The following is a 13,613-nucleotide window of genomic DNA, read 5'->3' on the forward strand; positions in this document are numbered from 1 at the left end:
CCGGGGCCCGGTCTTGCCACCCCCCTCTCCAGTTAGCAGGGGGGGTTTTGAGGGGTAGGGGCACAGTCCTGGGCTTCAGCTTCTGCTCTGGATGAGACTCTCTCCAGAGTTTCTACTCAATAAACATATACCACCTCCAAGACACGCTTCCTTTGACAAGGGCACAGGATTCCCAGCGTTAATTCCACCACGCCTGTCCTCTGTAATGGTTTCCTGAGATAAGTGGAGGCTGAGGGGTAACCCCACAGCTGTCCTTGCGGGAGTACGGCAGAAACCACCCGGCCAACACAAACTCATCCCGCTGTCAGCTGCATTACCTTTCTCAGGAAAAACTGCTGGCCAAATTCTGATTCAAAATAGGGAGGAATTATTTTGTTTTTTATTGCCATTAAGGACTTCTTTTCTTCATCGAGTTCTCTCCTAGATTTTAACATTGTTGGTAAAGAAAAAAAAGAAAAAAGCATTATAACTGAGCCCACCCTGTTTTTCAGTATTATGTTTAAAACATTGAGGAATGGAATTGATAAAGGCAAGTGGCTTTTTTTTCTTTCTTTCTGGTTAATCACATTGAGTAATACTCATAATGGGCAATTTCCTCTGGGATAGAGCAAGAAGGGGCTGGTCTGCCGTGCACAGATGATGTCCTCAGACACGGCGGGTACGGTTTATGGAGGCGCTGACCAAAATGCAGACGGACAGTGGGGTGGCTGCTGTGAGGGGCCCCTCCCCAAAACGGGCTCCAGTTCTCTAAATCTTGTAGAACGTGTCTGAGACCACCAGTAGTGTCTTTCCAACGTTCCAACAAACACTTAAACATGAGAACTGGTATTTCGGATGCATTGCTAAGATTTATAACACAAGCAACTTCATTTCCTGATTTTATCACGGAAAAACTTGAGGGCTCTGTGGCTACAGAAAAAGCTGTTCAAAGTTCTGAAGGCAAAATTCGCCAGAGACCAGTTATGCTTTCAGCTTGATTTTGTCCAGTGTTACACAGCCACAGCTGCAGTGACTTGCAGTGTCTAGTAACAGTCATTAAATTATCACTCTTCATCATACTGGCAGTTCTGACACTGGCTTTAGAGCCAGAATTGCCTATGATGTCCTAGGGTGCTGGCTACTCAGATATATATTTTTAAAGTGATTCTCCAAGTAGTACGAAAAACAGTGTAAAATGCATTAAAACAGTATTAAAATATAAACCTGAAATTATAAAAGTTTTTATCTCATGCAGGTCCAAGTAATTAAGAAGTAGTATGGAACAGAACTTAGTTTTGAATTGCTATTTAACTTTTCACAAAAATAAGGAAGAAAAACCAAGTTTCTGATAATAATATTAGTTCATCACCATTTCAAGTAATTGTTTAATTTAAGACACAACAAATGACCTAAACAGCTGTCAATATAATTACTTTAATTCTATTGTGGATGAAAGTATGTTACTGATAACTCTATGTTAATCCTAGTTCATTTGTCAAGTTTTCTATTTCAACATAAATTAAATACGTATTTTTAATTCTTTAAACAGTCCTGCTTGGATTACACTGAGGAATTTGACATTCTCTCAGATTCACAAAGCCCTCTCCTGTAGAAGTGAAAGTGATAATGGTTTTAATGCACAATGCTAAATAAGAAGGTTTTTATATGATACCAAAGAATTATATCATGGAGCGATATAATTATCTGTCTCCACAGACTAAGAATCTGTAAATTTACTTTTGAAAAATCATATTTTTCTCTCAAATAATAGTGGCTTTGAGATTATTCCTATTTTTTTTCCCACGTTTTTGTAAATTACCGTATCTGCAGACTGAAATCCAGTGACTCAATTTACACCTGAGCAGAAATTCTCAGGAAAATTCACATATTGGATTGTAAAACATACATTTTTAGCAATATATGCTGTTTTGAAGCATCCATATAGATTTGTTTTCGTGAACTTATCGAACAGCTTCATCATTCGTGACTGGGAGATAAAGAACATTTTTTTACAAACTTGAAAGCAAGTGAAATCAAGGGGATTAGAACTAAAATTTAGGGTCAGCCTTAACTACAGCTTTCGGTGTTACAAACATCTTTATGCTTTTACACACAGACGCACACACATCTCCTCCTGTAAAAGCACTTCTAAGCTGAGGATTACAGCACCTGCCTCACAACTACCATAAGAAATATTTTACAAATAGCAAATTGAGGTACAGGTAATTCTCAAAGTAGAATGTTCCAATGTGGCGAAATGGACCTTGCTTTAGTAGCCGATTTTTTGGATGACCCTAACCTTAAGGTTCTTCTTAAGACAATGAGTTTGCCCTTAAAGATAACGAGTTTGCCTGTTGCCCACATGTTTTACGTCCTAAAATGTCCTTGCAAATGCAGCTGCATTTCCAAGGTCTAAACCAAGAGCGTGTATCCTGCAGTTCACAGCGTGCTCTGCAGCGAAGCCCCGACAATCAAGTGACGGAGCAGAGGAAGGGGTGATGTGAACAGGAGGGACACCTGTGGAAGACTGCATCTCAGACTGATGCCTCAAAGCTTGCCAGCCGAGCTCCTGCAAGACTTCACAGCTGCAAACAGGTAAGGAGCCAACAGCTGCCCGACATCTGTCTTTGGCCAGGGGCAAGGACAGGCCACGCCGCTGTGAGGAACTTGCCTAGACATGGAGCATCACCCCTACCTCTGCACCGATCCCCTGTGCCCCACGGAGTGACACTGTCTGGGAAACGACCCCCCTGAACACCCTACAAAAGGCTGTGCCACCCAACAGTCAGCGGGCATCTGGAGCACCCCCTCTGCCCCGGCGTGAACGAAGACTGCGGACCAACGGGACACCGCTGGATCCATGGGGGTGACTATTGCTTGCACCTCTACCCTGATGGCTTGCTAGATCTCCTTCCTTCCTAGCTTTCCCTCTCTTTCCCTCGCTCGGAAGGGCAGGCCAAGGAGGGCAGCTGCCCTGTATGCAAGAGAGCAGGCGGAAAGCACGGAGCTCTGCCTGGTGGGGGCTGACGAGCCAACTGAGGGCTCACACCTTAAGATTAGTGGGCAGACCAACGTGGAGAACATTGTTGTGGGTGTCTGCTACAGACCAGCTGATCAGGAAGGTAGATCAGCTTTGCTTTCTTCAGACAAGTGGAAGAAGCCTCACGTTCGTAACACCTGCTCCTCATGGGGGATTTAAGCCCCCACCACCCACCACTGGAAAGCACCTCTGCAGAGAAGGACCTAGGAGTCCTGGTGGACACCACATTGAACATGAATCAACAGTGTGCCCAGGTGGTAAAGCTTTCCCTTCCGCCCAGCACTGGTGCCACCACATGTGGAGTAGTTTCTGAGCATCCTGATATGCAAAAGGGCCACAAAGATGACTAAGGGCTTGGAGGATCTGTCCTGTGAGGAGAGGCTGAGAGACCTGTGACAGGTTTGCCTTGAGAAGCTTTCAAACACCACCATGAGATCGATGTGTCTGCGGTTCTATTTGAAAAATCGGCTGGGATTTGTAGAATACCCAAATTTTAACCTAAAGCATCAGTGTTTGAAATATTAATATAACTGCTTTTCCACGCTGGTGGCAGAACCAGAAAACAGAACACAGGACTTGGGACTTCAGCCTTGCTTTGAATAGCATACGTTAACAGTACACTGCCAGGTTTTGAAATAAATGAGAGAGACTCAAACCACCCATTCAGCATTTCTGTTGCAGAGAACACCCCAATAGTTGCTAGTGAACCATTGGATCGTTACCCAAGACCTGCTGAAATCAGTAACAGTCTTTCCAAAAGCAGATTTAAGTTGGCTCATAAAATAAGTAACTTCTACCTGTGTTCTTCCAGTCTGCTCTGCCACTTGGACACTGGTGGTACTCCTTCTGGGCTGAATGATCAGGAAAGAAAAAGCAGTGAAAATGAGAAAACTAGCATTATGTTCTGAAAAAACAAAAATATTTACAGGGTAAAGCTGGAAGGAAAATGCTCTGTAGAGCTCTTATATATGAGTATGTTAACATCTCAGCTGATGCCTGACTCGGGCTTGTATGGTTTGCACAAAATTGGTCACTCATATCTGCATTTTTATTACATTAGTCAATCAAAGAAACCCTGAAAATCCTTCTCCAACAAACTCTGAGGTATCTTTCTCAGATATGGAAAGACAGGCACAGAGGGACAATATAATCATAAGAAAAGCTAGTAAAACATTATGATGTGTATCTAGAGATCTGGGTCCCAGTCCATGACGACAGTCAGCAAAGTTGGCTGCCTTGCCTGCATGCTTCATTCCATCCTTCGAGTTATTTACATTTGCATCAGTTCTCACTGGTCTGTCCTACCTGAACCTCTGCTGCTGGTCCTCTCTTTGCTTAGTGATTGTCTCCTCTGGGTGACACTGGCGATGAGAAGCCACTGCCTGTTCATACAGCTCAGTTACGTGAGCTGCAGGGTAAAGAGGATTATTGAATGTGCACGTTCTGCTAAGCACTGCTAAGTGTTCTGAATAAAAACCATCCTTCTGTCACTTGATGAAAACCTAACAGATTCTTTATTACTGTGAAGGAAGAGGCAGAAAGAACTTCATTCCAAAATCTATTTCAGAACATTAACAGGTAGGAAATTAATTCCCTTCAATGTAGAAAGCACCAGAAGCAGGTTAAGTTCCTACCAAATACCTGTGAATAGGAAAAGTTGCTGACATTCAGCTACTTTCTGACTGGGGAGAAACGTTCCAAGTCTCTATCTCCAGCTGAAGAAAATAATGTGGGCTTTCAGGGACCTTTATTACTTTCAGCTTACTTAAGCTGTGCTTAATTGTGGCTGTGAAGTAGCCATAATCAACATTCTTACGGAAGGAACTATTAGTTCAATATGTATAATGGAGAAAAGCCAATTTTTCCATATTTAAGATTGTTACCACCTCTGGGGCTTTAATAAAGAGTTTCCCTGTCCTCTGACATCTTTTATAAAATGTGTTATTTACTTCATGCTTTGAACCTAAACTGTGAGTCCCAAGCCTTAGCTGAAAACAATTTTCTGTGGCAAACCTTGGGAGATCTGAGTATTTGAGAGAGATGATGTGACTATGGCAATATCTCTTAGTGTTCTGGGAATCATGTAATTGCAGACTTCAAAATATGGGGGGTTTTGGTCAGCTTTTTCACCATAAAATATACTTTTTCTGCTTTTTTTATTTTTATGTCTTTTAAAGAGCTTTTCTTCCCTGCTATCTTATTCATTAATAATGTTATGTTAAAACTGCACCTCCATTTAAATCAGGAAACTGCGTACCAAACATTTGTTGCAGCAGTTTCCATTTACTTTGTACAAAATGCTTTTTTTTTGACAAGCAGCGGTACCCTTGACAAGGTGGGAAGGGCAGAAAACCAACACTTTAAAAGGGTAGTATCACTATGGGATTGAATAATGTGGATTTCTGTATGGAAAAGGCTGAAGAATTTTTAAAACAAACAAACATCTTAATGTTTTTGTACATACTGAAAACTTTTATTAAAGTTAACATGTATCTTAGGAAAACTTCTAAAGAAATTAATGAGGGAAAGCTATTACCTTGTTCCATCTTTTCCCTTAAGCAAGGCTGATGTAATCAAAACACATGATGGATTGAGATCAGATTTTCAAGTGTAATAAATAACCAGGATTTATCTAGTTGCTTTGGAAAACTTGTCTGAGAAGTTGGTACTTGTGTAAAAGTAACTAAGTACTGTCTTGGTTCTTATACCTAAGAAAACTCAATACATGAGGAAATGTGAGTCAAAATGCCAAATACACACACCTAAACACAGGAACTGGTTTTTAGAGGTACTGAATCATTGATGCTAACAAGTTCTAATCACCTGTAAAAATCACGCAGAAGCACCTACATAGCGGACAGATGAACCTTTACCTTCCTTCTTTTAAAATAATACTACAGTACTTCAAAACCTACTATGATATTTCACAATTCTGAAAGACAGGTATTCAATTTTTATTACCTGTATCACTGAGATTCTCGGTTGACTTCTCCCAGTTGGGGAAGGCCTGAAAATGAAAGAACAGTGACTACGTGAGAAACAGACCCGACACCAGCAGCAGCTTGTTCGAGGGATTTCCACCCTAACAAGTGCTGCCTTGCTACCGAGAACGCACCCACGGGAACGGAGGGATTTCAGTGTTGATGAGCTGGGGAAAAAAGCAAAGTACAATTTCCCTGGTCCACACGGGTCTTTTGTTTCCTTCTTGATGGTCTACTTCACAGGTGGCTTTGTATTTTATGTAGTTGATGTTAGGTTTTCAAAGGGTTTGAACCAGATCTAGAAGTCAGGGGCACAACAAGCCGAATGGGAAATGGTTCAGGAATTAGTAGGCTTTGTTACTGAGCAGCTCTTTTGTGGCTGGCTGGTTTACCGTAAAGCACTGGAGGGGTGGGAAACCCTGAACTACGCTGTTCCTTTGCTCTCCTGCTGCCCCTGAGGCAGTTAAGTGGAAACAAGAGTTCCCGTGATCAGGCAGTCTGGGTTGTAACAGAGGGAACAGCGGGGGCTTAGGAGGAGCGGGATGCGGTTCCTGGGTCACAGCACGCCCACACCGAGACGCCACTGCTCAGAAGAGAGTTGTCCAGTGTGCAGTCTGCACCGGGAAGCGTGCTCATGGTAGCAGGGATAATCAACAAGAATTAAGTCACTAGATAAGTCCATTGGAACCAAGCAGCATGAGATTCAGCACCTGGATCTCATCAAAGCAAATAAATGTCTGCTTAGAGGACAGGGACAGATCACCTCTCTGTGTTCCTCCTTCCAGAAACGTTGGGAGCTCCTTCCTAGTTTTTTTCTAGATACTTCTTTTCTCGACTCTCTTTTTAAGACTTGTATGTCACTTGAAAATACTGAGCAAAAATATAAATACGAAAGCTTGTAATATAAAAAAATAGCCTTCAGTTTCAGCAAATGAAAATGCTAACATGGATAAAATGTTTAGAGTCAAATTCTAGAACTACATGGGTTCTTTTTTAAGCTTGTACAGTGGAAAAAAAGTTGTATATCTATCCAGAAAGCTAGGAAAAAGAAAAGAACAACATTTAAAACTGGGAAGATCTCATTCCTAATGTTTTTGCATGTCGAGACAAAGTTTAAAATGTAGCCTCTAAGGCCAAGATGATGTTTGTTTGCTAGTGTGCTCAACTTTTGAAAGGCTGACAGATCATACGTAAGTGAATATTTAAACTAACATGGCTAGGTCTTGGTATTCAAATGTCGGATTTTTTAATTTGGTATGTTTGAATTCACTATATGCAACTTACTTGACTAAATGAAAATAAAGTATTTCCTAAATTAAACTAAAAAAGAAAACAGTGTTAATAATAGTAAAAACTATAATAATAGTAATAATTGTGTGAAATCACATCATGCAAGGTACCAAATTTAAAGGAAGCTGTAGGAAAAAAATTAAAGCACTGAAATAGAGCGAACTGATAACTTTTTACATAAAACATAAGCCATGTCTCTCATTCATCCTAATTCATTTAACCCACTAATGCTGCTTGAACTTTTCTAATTTTTTCCCCCCTCATCTCCCACTAACCTCACTGCTTCCTGACTGCTGCCAAGTCCCTCCTCCCCTATTTACCCATCTTTCCCATTACCCCTCCCTTTTCTTTTCGTGCTCTGATTATTTGTGCAAATTAGCAGAGCACATTTTCCAAAAAATATGAACGCTGCCCAGCAGTAATAACAATATTCCTTCAGATTGTTTTTGGATTATCCCAAAAGCAGGGTTTAAACTCTCACTATGGAGGTGGCAGCTGTGGTTGAAATACAAGTCTCCCAGCTGCAATGACAACAGACTGGAAACATTCTCCTCCGAATGCTGGGGTATACACACATTTCAGTAATTTTCATCTGTGTGTTTGGGAATGTATCATTCCCTAGAGCCAAACTCTTGAACTGCTTGGAGCATTGCTTCTCCAGAAATGGCAGCAGTGCCGTTCAGTAGCCCAGCTGATGCCGAGTGTGGCTCTGCTTAACCATTAAACTACAGCAGAGCTGGCACTGTGCTACCCTAACATTTGCTATTTAGACAGTGATGTGTCTTAAGGCTGACACTTTCAATGCAAAGTAGTTAATTATTATTTTTTTTTCTCACCGTAACCAGTTCAAGGAGCCTTGCAGCATTCTCCTTTTCCTCTTCTGTTCTTGGTTCTTTTACATTCATCTCTTCCAGCTCATCTTCCTGCTTTAAAATGTTGTCTATATATTCCTGGTGGAATAATGAAAAAGAACAAGAAAGATGCAGACGTCTTCTGTGCAGAGGTAGACTTAAGGGGCACACATATAGAGAAAAGAGTTTTTAGAAGTAATGGATGTATATGCTTCTTCTCAATGTCATAAAGGCCCCTTCTGTGAATTTGTGTGCTATATAGATATCTAAAGGTTTGTATGCAGAAAGAAATAGTTTTTAAAAAACCCAACAGGTCAAAGAGAGGAGGACCACATGCTGAGAAGGTCACAGGCAAAAGCTTACCAAGGACTCTGAAGACCAGCAAGACTACTAAATCTGCAAGGACTAACATACTGAGGACACCAAGAGTCTGCTGAAGCTCTACCAGGCCACTAGCAGACATGAGCACCCACAGTGTGACTCAGAGCACATCCAACAGCCGTCTGGATGCCCCTGGTGTGTCAGTGTGACCCCTCGGTTCTGCGCAGGCAGGTGGGTTTGGCCTCCCAACTGTTGCACTAGGCAAGTACAAGTAAGCATGCAAGCGTTTTGAATAAACTATGTAAGTGAATAAAGAAATGTGTTGAGGAAATAGCTGCTGCTAATAATAATAATAATAAATTATATTATTAGGATCAGCTTAATGAATAAAAGGTGTTCTAAAAAACCATCATTTGTGATCTGTATCTCCTTCCTGCTCCTTCCTGTCTGATCTCCTATTGGGGAAAAGGAAGTTTACAACATCATAATTGAAAATGTGCGTTCAAGAAAAAAGTCTGAAGCTCTGTTTTTAGACAGATGTTTGCTTTGCCAGAATCACACTAAGTGCTACAGAAAAGAAATATTTTCTTTTCCCACACTACTTCATGCTTTAACGGATCAGTTAGGTGGGGAAAAAGGGTCCTTACTGCAGGCTGCCCTAACCCACTGCCCTGCTAACGAGCTACGGGCAGTACTGAGCTTTATGAACAGACAAGGTTTGCAGGAGCAATCTGTTCCCAGTTCCAGTTCTTTTTCATTCCTTTATACCTCTTAAATATTAATGGAGACAGAGAAAGGAAGAATACTTTTTTCTTTAGATCTTGATTTAGTTCTGACAGTTTAGTTTAATTTTCAGTTATTTGACTAAAGATTTAAGATAACTCTTTCTGGAAAAAAAACATTAATTAAATATTTATATATAAGCAACGAGGATATTTCCATTGCACATTAACACAATTATTACAAATGTTTTCTTTAGTGCCAATAATTGCAATTCTTCAATCCCCATGTAACCAAGAGCATTGTTCTCTCTCTGAAAGCCAACAACAGATCGGTCAATAGAGTGACCTATCTTGCGATTTTGGTGTGGAACTTGTTTTTGTAGTGTTGCCTTTGAAAGATCAGTTTGCAAATTAAGAATAATTATATCTATTTATAGATGGGTAAAAGGATAAAATTTAATTCTGATAGACTGGCATGCCCCAAATATGTCCAGGCTGAACAGTTGTCAATGTTTTTCTATTGCAAGCATGTCTGCTTTGAAATGTAATATGTGTGTGTGTGTAAATAATTCTACCTGGCTACAACATGCTACAACCTTCACACATTTCATATGCTGTTAACTTCCAAATTCAGTCTGCCATGCCATCATCAAAATATGTTGAATCAATGTTATAGAACACATGCATTATATTATTTTCTAACTGTAAGTGATAATGAGATTATAAGTCTAAAACCTCCTCTAAAAGCATCTTCACAATGTGAATTAAATAAATCAGTGTTTTATACCAACACTGAGAAGTCCAAAGTTGTTGTCAAGCATCAACTGCAGCACTTTCAGTTTCCATCTCAGAACACCTGCACAGGAGGTGCAGCTCGCACCTCGTTATGAACCAGCCACTAATGAGGGATGGACACACACTGTCAGGAGGCTACAGAGCTATTTGCTAGACACGGATAGAGTGACAGGACTGACTTGAACCTGGAAATATTCTACACTGATTTATGAAAACAAATACATAACCAAGACCAGAGTGTGTCTTAGTGGCCAAGTTAACTGTAGAATTATGGGGGTTTAAAAATTTGTGTACAACTTAATAGATTTACGTTTTTAAGGCTTTGTGAAGCAAAACAAACCCCAAGCAAAGTAAAAGCAAAGTAAGAGATACCAGTAATGACAACAAGGAAACTATTTGTTAGTGTACTATCTGTGATGTGTACCGGACAGGATCCCACGTATTAGCACAGAAAATTATGTTCCACAAGAGATGAGCGAAACAGCTGAGCTGCTTCTTAGAGACCTGTCTAGATGTGAAATATTGATTGATCTTCAAAGGTAGCAGATTATTTTTTTGTGTCACCCAATTTGTCTGTTCTCTATTGCTTACTGGAAGAATGAATAAATGCGATTGCACTACCTTGAGGGAAAGCTGCAGCTTTTCCCTTAGTTCATCACTGAGTGGCTCATACTGGAATAGCTGACGGATTTGCAGTTTATTAGGACATTTTCGCATGGGTACTGGCAAGCACGTCTGCTCTTTGGATCCAATGCAGAGACCCCTCCAGATATGTGTTCGGGCTGAGGGACCTGTGATCTTCCTCTGAACAGAGACAAGAACAAGTAAAAAGAGCAAGAGGCTACTTACATCACTGCCTACATGCAGATATCAGCAATGTGTGCCTCAGCTGAAAAGCACATGCTCTCCTTATAGCATCATAGATCTAGACAATAAAGCCAATAAAGTTTCTGGGCACAATTTATCTATCGTAAAACCTCTTCATCTGGCAAGATGAACTCCCCTTACAATTGCTAAGCCCCCAAAGGGACTACACTTTCCCTGACACAGCCTACCCCTCACTTTGTCTCCTCAGTAAACTGAACTTAACGATGTCACATTGTTTTAGAGCTCCATTTCCCCACAGTGACTAACACCTACTGCTTAAGCAGGAAAAGGTAATTTTGAAACAATTATACCTCAAGAGGAGAAAATGTGTCCTGGGTCCTTGACTGAAGATTTGGAGGAACAATACTCTCTGGTTCTTTCTTCATTACCCAGGGGGAGGCTTCAGCCAAAGGGCGGAGGACAGTAATACTTAAAACACCTGGTTCAAAGATACATTTTACTAAGAATCAGTTCAAATAAAAACAATTATGGCCAAGTGTCTCAGACCTCCAGAAAAATACACTTACCTAAGCATAAAAAAATCATATTATCAAGTGGTAAAACTCCTCGTGAAAAAGTGATACCTCATGGCTACAGATAATATGGGAGCCTGGCAGTGATTACAGAAGAGCTGGACAAGTTCAGATTACTCAGACCGTGTTTAACAACAGGCTGCCTCCGCCACTTGCTTCGATTCTTGGGTAACAGCTCAGTGGCACAGTGTGGGGAGTATCCCAGGCAGGAAGAGCAGACCACTGACCCATGTTCACTGAATACAAATTTCAGTAGTAGTACATCATATTCAGAACATGCCTAATTCTTCACTGTGTTTTATACTTCGCTGTAATCTGATCACTGGATGGATTCCATTAGAGAGTATTTCTTTTTATTGTTCTGATTAATGTTAATGTTCCTCAAAAATTTTTTTCCAATCCAACTGAAAAATCTACTTGATCTACTACTATCTACCCCATAGGTGGCCTTCAGAACGGGTAACCCCACTGAGGTACTTTGTCACAACGACCCAGAAGTGTGAAGCCTTTTACTACAGTCAGTATTGTGACAAATAGAGTATGAAGGCTGGAAATGTGTGCTACTCTTACAAACGACTGCTGGTTGTGAGCAAGTTTTCTTGACTGGGATTTTCACTAGGCATGTATCTTCTCCATCCTCCTGATCTTCCACCTTCCATATCTTTCTGGTTCCCTCAGTGCTCTTGCTCTTTTCCTTCTCCCATGCAAAAAGTATTTCATTCAGTTTCTGCAACAGGGGACCGGTCATTCTTGTGCATACAAGTGAAGTAGCATTTAAAAATGGACAAAACTGGTATGAGTAGTAGGTGGAAAATGCTTATGATATAAATCTTTGAGAAGAATGTCTTAGTATTTTATGGCTTGAAGCAAACTATGCTTATCATCCCCCCATACCCAGGGGAACCATATATTCCTGTCTTTTTAAAGATACATTTGTTTTCTTAGGATCTACCTGTTATGCCACAGTGTGTTTTACAGACACACAGTGTCTTCAACTAACTTTACAATAATAACCAATCATTTCAGGATGTAACTTTTTGCATTGCTACTATGAGGTGGTTGGTGCCATGTTCTATGGCCACTGGCATCGCCTATTTCAGTCATGTTTTTCCATCTTCTTAATAACATTTATTTATCCTTTCCAATAGCCAGACTAAGGGTCAACATCACAGTATCATTGTCTTCATTGCTAAGAAGAGTTGTATCATTAATGAAGACTGTGATGCATTCACTGTTTTTTGATGGTAAATACACAGAGTATCTATGCATTTGGTATCGCTTTTGTTTGTGTGTCTGAGAGTGGGTTGTTTGTTCATTTATCTCTTCACAGGGTTATTCACAAGCTCCTTCTTCCCCACGCTTCACTGCCAGAAGTGTGGGCACTTGCCTACATGGAGAAAAGCATTTTCAGATTTCCTGTCCAGATAAGTGTTTTGAAGCTTCTGACTCTGCCTTTGCAATTACTTCTATTATTAGTTTGTCAGAAAAGAAAAGTTTCCTACCTGGACATTCTTGCACAGGATCCTGCAAGACGGCAGCAGTGGGATCACTATGGGCGTTGGCCAGATACTTGTGTACATCGCTGCTCCGCAGGAGCTCGGTTCCAGAACCATCTGCATAGATGATGAAGAACCTACAACAGCCAGCCATATGCATCAGACTATATCAGAAAAATGGAAATCCAACATGACAACATCATCAAATGTACAAAGATAGAGTACTGAACAAAGGAAGCACAAATCTACAAACCCTGCACAAATACAACGCAGTGAAGAAAGAGTCGACCCATGAACCCAACGCAGCTTACCTGGGGGCGTGCGCATTGTAAGTGACAGGTTTGTTCACATCTCCGAGCGCTGCTGCTGAACTTCTGTCCTCCTTGTCATCACAGCCAGCACCAGGAACACACACATTTGTGCTGCCATCAGCCATGACCTTTAGTAGAAATTATATAGAATAACTTGAGTTACATGATACTTTTAAAACAGTAACTTGCTGCTGAACTTTAATATAACCCAGCTCAGTGAAAGAGACAGAATAAACACATTTCATATTGAGCAATCTGAAATTCACAGGAAAGAAAAAAGAATAAAACTGAAAAGACAGTGAAAAAACCAGACCAACCCTTTTTAGAAAGACATATGCCATGTCATAAATAATAGTATCACGTGTTGATGTTCAATAAATGCTCAAGCACTGTTAGTTGTCAAACCGGGCCATCAATGCTTGCATTC

General features: G+C 40.7%; 1 protein-coding gene across 1 annotated transcript in view; it reads right to left on the bottom strand.

Annotated features, from left to right (window-relative positions):
* Positions 1 to 13,613, bottom strand: part of SPAG17 (sperm associated antigen 17) — a 109,827-nt gene that overhangs the window by 13,994 nt on the left and 82,220 nt on the right. Inside the window, 9 exon segments of the mRNA XM_056338910.1 lie at positions 318 to 420; positions 3,817 to 3,870; positions 4,325 to 4,427; positions 5,981 to 6,026; positions 8,127 to 8,240; positions 10,601 to 10,783; positions 11,158 to 11,285; positions 12,882 to 13,012; positions 13,187 to 13,314. Coding sequence (XP_056194885.1) covers positions 318 to 420; positions 3,817 to 3,870; positions 4,325 to 4,427; positions 5,981 to 6,026; positions 8,127 to 8,240; positions 10,601 to 10,783; positions 11,158 to 11,285; positions 12,882 to 13,012; positions 13,187 to 13,314 — 990 coding nt within the window.

The sequence above is a fragment of the Falco biarmicus genome, chromosome 5 (genome assembly GCF_023638135.1).
Source record: "Falco biarmicus isolate bFalBia1 chromosome 5, bFalBia1.pri, whole genome shotgun sequence".
NCBI classification, from domain to species: domain Eukaryota; kingdom Metazoa; phylum Chordata; class Aves; order Falconiformes; family Falconidae; genus Falco; species Falco biarmicus.